The sequence below is a fragment of the Oncorhynchus masou genome, chromosome 16 (genome assembly GCF_036934945.1).
Source record: "Oncorhynchus masou masou isolate Uvic2021 chromosome 16, UVic_Omas_1.1, whole genome shotgun sequence".
Taxonomy (NCBI): domain Eukaryota; kingdom Metazoa; phylum Chordata; class Actinopteri; order Salmoniformes; family Salmonidae; genus Oncorhynchus; species Oncorhynchus masou.
This window is the reverse complement of record NC_088227.1, coordinates 45,294,123-45,297,453: the sequence shown is the minus strand read 5'-3', so window position 1 is coordinate 45,297,453 and position 3,331 is coordinate 45,294,123. Positions and strand designations below refer to the sequence as shown.

At 43.3% G+C, this 3,331-nt stretch overlaps 1 protein-coding gene across 1 annotated transcript; it reads left to right on the top strand.

The window, feature by feature from the left end:
• Window positions 1–541: 541 nt before the first annotated feature.
• Window positions 542–2,484, top strand: tcf21 (transcription factor 21). Its single transcript, XM_064991766.1, has 2 exons — window positions 542–1,167; window positions 1,997–2,484. Exons 1-2 carry the CDS (start codon window positions 724–726, stop codon window positions 2,084–2,086), a joined length of 534 nt encoding a protein of 177 aa, XP_064847838.1. The 5' UTR covers window positions 542–723; the 3' UTR covers window positions 2,087–2,484.
• Window positions 2,485–3,331: the final 847 nt, after the last annotated feature.

Sequence of the window (3,331 nt, the reverse complement as noted above, 5' to 3'; positions counted from 1 at the left end):
TAGCATTCACGTAGAGACTATAGCCTAAAAGTATCCTATATTTTACTCATTAGTTCATTATTTCATAGTTAAAAAATAATAATAATGTAGGGCCCACGGTTGGGCTATCAGCGAAATATAATGTATTAAACATCCCAATGGATGACGTTCAGTGATATCATTCTGGGAAGTTTCTATCTCTTAATGATGAAATAGCAAGTCATCGGTAAGATATGAGTATTGAACTATAAAGAACACGTGTTGAAGCCGTCTCGTGTATCTGCTGCACAGGTCTTTGTCCTGTGTTTTTACACGGATAGAAAAAAAGACATATTTGTTTCTTGCCGTCGGCTGTTTCTAATAACTGTCCAAAAATAACCTATTATTACGTGTTCAGCTGATACACTCGGACTATAGCATCCACTTGTAAAATTTTGTGTTTTGAACTGTGTAGAATTGTTCATCCATCACTCATGGGGCCGGTCCTCCCTTCCGCGGTGACTCGCCTCGCGGTTACGCCCCCCGGTCACAGAGATAAATGGTCAGTTTCGTAAGGGCGCATGCTTACAGTTAACTCCATATCCACCGGTCCGTAATTCCGGTTCATGAACAGCCTGGGTCTCGAGGAGTAGGAAGACACACCGGGGAGCTCGCTCACCTCAGTCTCTAATCCGTCCTCGACGGTCCGTCCGGTGTCACACATGTTCTGCTGAGGACGCGCTCCCCAACCGACAAAAACCGACCATGTCCACCGGGTCGCTTAGCGACGTTGACGATGAGCTCCTGGACGGGATCCTGAAGTTCGGCTCTTCCGGTAAAGACTCCGGTACATCGAACGAGAGCACCGAGGAGAGTTCGAACTGCGAAGGCGGCTCGGCCAACGACAAAACAGCCCGGGGAAAGAAACGGAAAACAGGGTCCGGTAGGAAAACCGCGCTGAACGGCGTGGCGCACGATGGGGGCGGCAAGCAGCCGCAGAGGAACGCGGCCAACGCACGGGAGAGGGCAAGGATGCGCGTGCTATCCAAAGCGTTTTCCCGTTTGAAGACGACTTTACCGTGGGTCCCGCCGGACACCAAGCTCTCCAAACTGGACACACTTCGCCTCGCCTCGAGCTACATTGCACATCTACGGCAGATCCTCGCCAACGACAAATACGAGAACGGATTTATCCACCCGGTGAACCTGGTGAGACACACCTCAAATTAAAATCAATCTCATTTATTTTATACCCCCGTTGTTTTAATTAAATCTAGTCCTAACCCTTGTTTATATCAGCAATTTTCGCAAAGCGCTATAGAGATTCAACCTAAACCCCAAAGAGCAATCAGAGCAGAAGCTAATTTAACGAACACACAGTGGCCAGGAGAAACTCCCTGCGCATTGACATAACATAAAGAGTCTCAAGTGAGACAGAAAGTCGAGCTTGATACAATTAAACGTGATCCGAAATTCTCGTCGTGAATCAAGCAGATCAGCTGAGATTGTGAAGAAGAATTCATTCTGTATGGCCATCACTCTGTTTGGATGGTCCTATAACGGATAACGGATGTTTATTGTTCACCCAATAGCCCCTTTGTATGGACTATGTCTATTCACACAATAACCGATCAATACTATTACCCCAATTCATAATTTCCCCAACACGGCTTCTGTTTTTTAATGATTGTTCCGTGTTAGTATATCCATGTCATAGGTTCAGTAGATAGAGGAAAACATATATATTATATATATATATATATATATAATATATTTATTTATTTATACAATAACGCCTATTATTATGATGTTTTACAAGTTAGGTTTAACTTGAAAGATGTCAAGGATAAAAAATAAACCTGATGTTTTGTGTGAAGTTCATTTCTTGACCCAGTCTAGGATGAGGTTTGAAAAAACGTTATTTTGTTGTTAAATAAATACATTTGGCATTTTTTTGTCTGGGGGGGGGGGGATATTGTTATAACATTGTTGTTGTAATACGCGGTGAGTTGATTTGTGATTTCCTCTCTTTCTCCAGACGTGGCCCTTCATGGTCGCCGGGAAACCGGAGAATGATTTGAAAGAGATGCTCAACACCACCCGGTTGTGTGGAACAACCGCCTCGTGATGTAACGGATGGACATGACATGAACATTAACCGTCAAGGGATGGACATGATACATTTTTTTAAAATTTTTCAGATGGACAGAAATGCACGTCATCTCTCCTAAACCAAATAATGAGTCGGAATACCGGGAGAGCGCACGCTCTCTCACGCGTTCCGATACAGAGAAGCTGATTTTATATTTAAAGTGTTCACATGTTGCCTTTGCTGGTTCGAGGACATATTGTGTTTTGTATACGTTTTTATAATCTTAAAAATGCTTAAAAAAAACTTTGTCACACGAGTATTTGTTTTTACAGGTGATGTTGTCAGTCGCCGCGTTGGAAGTGCACATGAAACATGTCTCAATATCCTATCTGAATAGCCAGATTTTATATGAATAAAATGTATTCATCGCATCATTTTCTTCCCCAATGTGCATTGTGTTGAAGTTGGACTAAGATGAATTTAAATTATACAGCGCACTGTTTTTTTGTTTCTGTAGGCTATAAGGCTATTTTCCTGCTAACCCAATAACCCCTGGTTATTACCAATCCTCAAAAGCACAAAACTCTAGAAACGAGCACCGGGGGAGAAAAAAAATGTAAGTGTCTACAGGTCCAGGTTTATTTGTTTTCCTTTATCTCCTAAAGTAAACAATGGATAAAGCCTACTAGACTATCTCGTTAAAAAAATATATATAAATATATGGTTTGCGCCTTGGTTAGGGCCTGCCCGTGTTTCATTTATACAATTATTCCATGGTGGTTTTCTTCCTTTTGACGTGAATAAATATCGGGAAAAGCGTCGCAAGAGAATAGGTATGTCGGTTGGAAGGTCAACCTAAAATGTGCGCGCGGCGCTTAATCAGGTTGCAGACGCCTTGTTTAATTCACGCGGGTTAATGACAGTACTGTTTACACACGAAAGACAGATATTTATGCAGCTAGCAGCTCACCCTGGCGCGTTAGGCAGGGAGGATAAACCCGGTCTGGGACAGCCCGGTGTCACTATGCAACACACACACACACACACACACACACACACACACACACACACACACACACACACACACACACACCAGCTCCTTGTCACTACGCAGCTACATTGTTCAACAGCTGCAAACTCGGAGATTATTACAGGAGAGGAGAGGAGAGGAGTGGAAAGAGAAGAGGAGAGGAGAGGAGTGGAAAGAGAAGAGGAGAGGAGAGGAGGGGAAAGAGAAGAGGAGAGGAGAGGAGAGAAGAGAAGAGCATGGTGTAATAACAA

Bases quoted from the DNA above. Each gene is read 5' to 3' on its own strand.
- tcf21 (XM_064991766.1), top strand. From the start codon at position 724: ATGTCCACCGGGTCGCTTAGCGACGTTGACGATGAGCTCCTGGACGGG. The intron at 1,168-1,996 runs GTGAGACACACC...CTCTTTCTCCAG, and splicing joins TTATCCACCCGGTGAACCTG to ACGTGGCCCTTCATGGTCGC.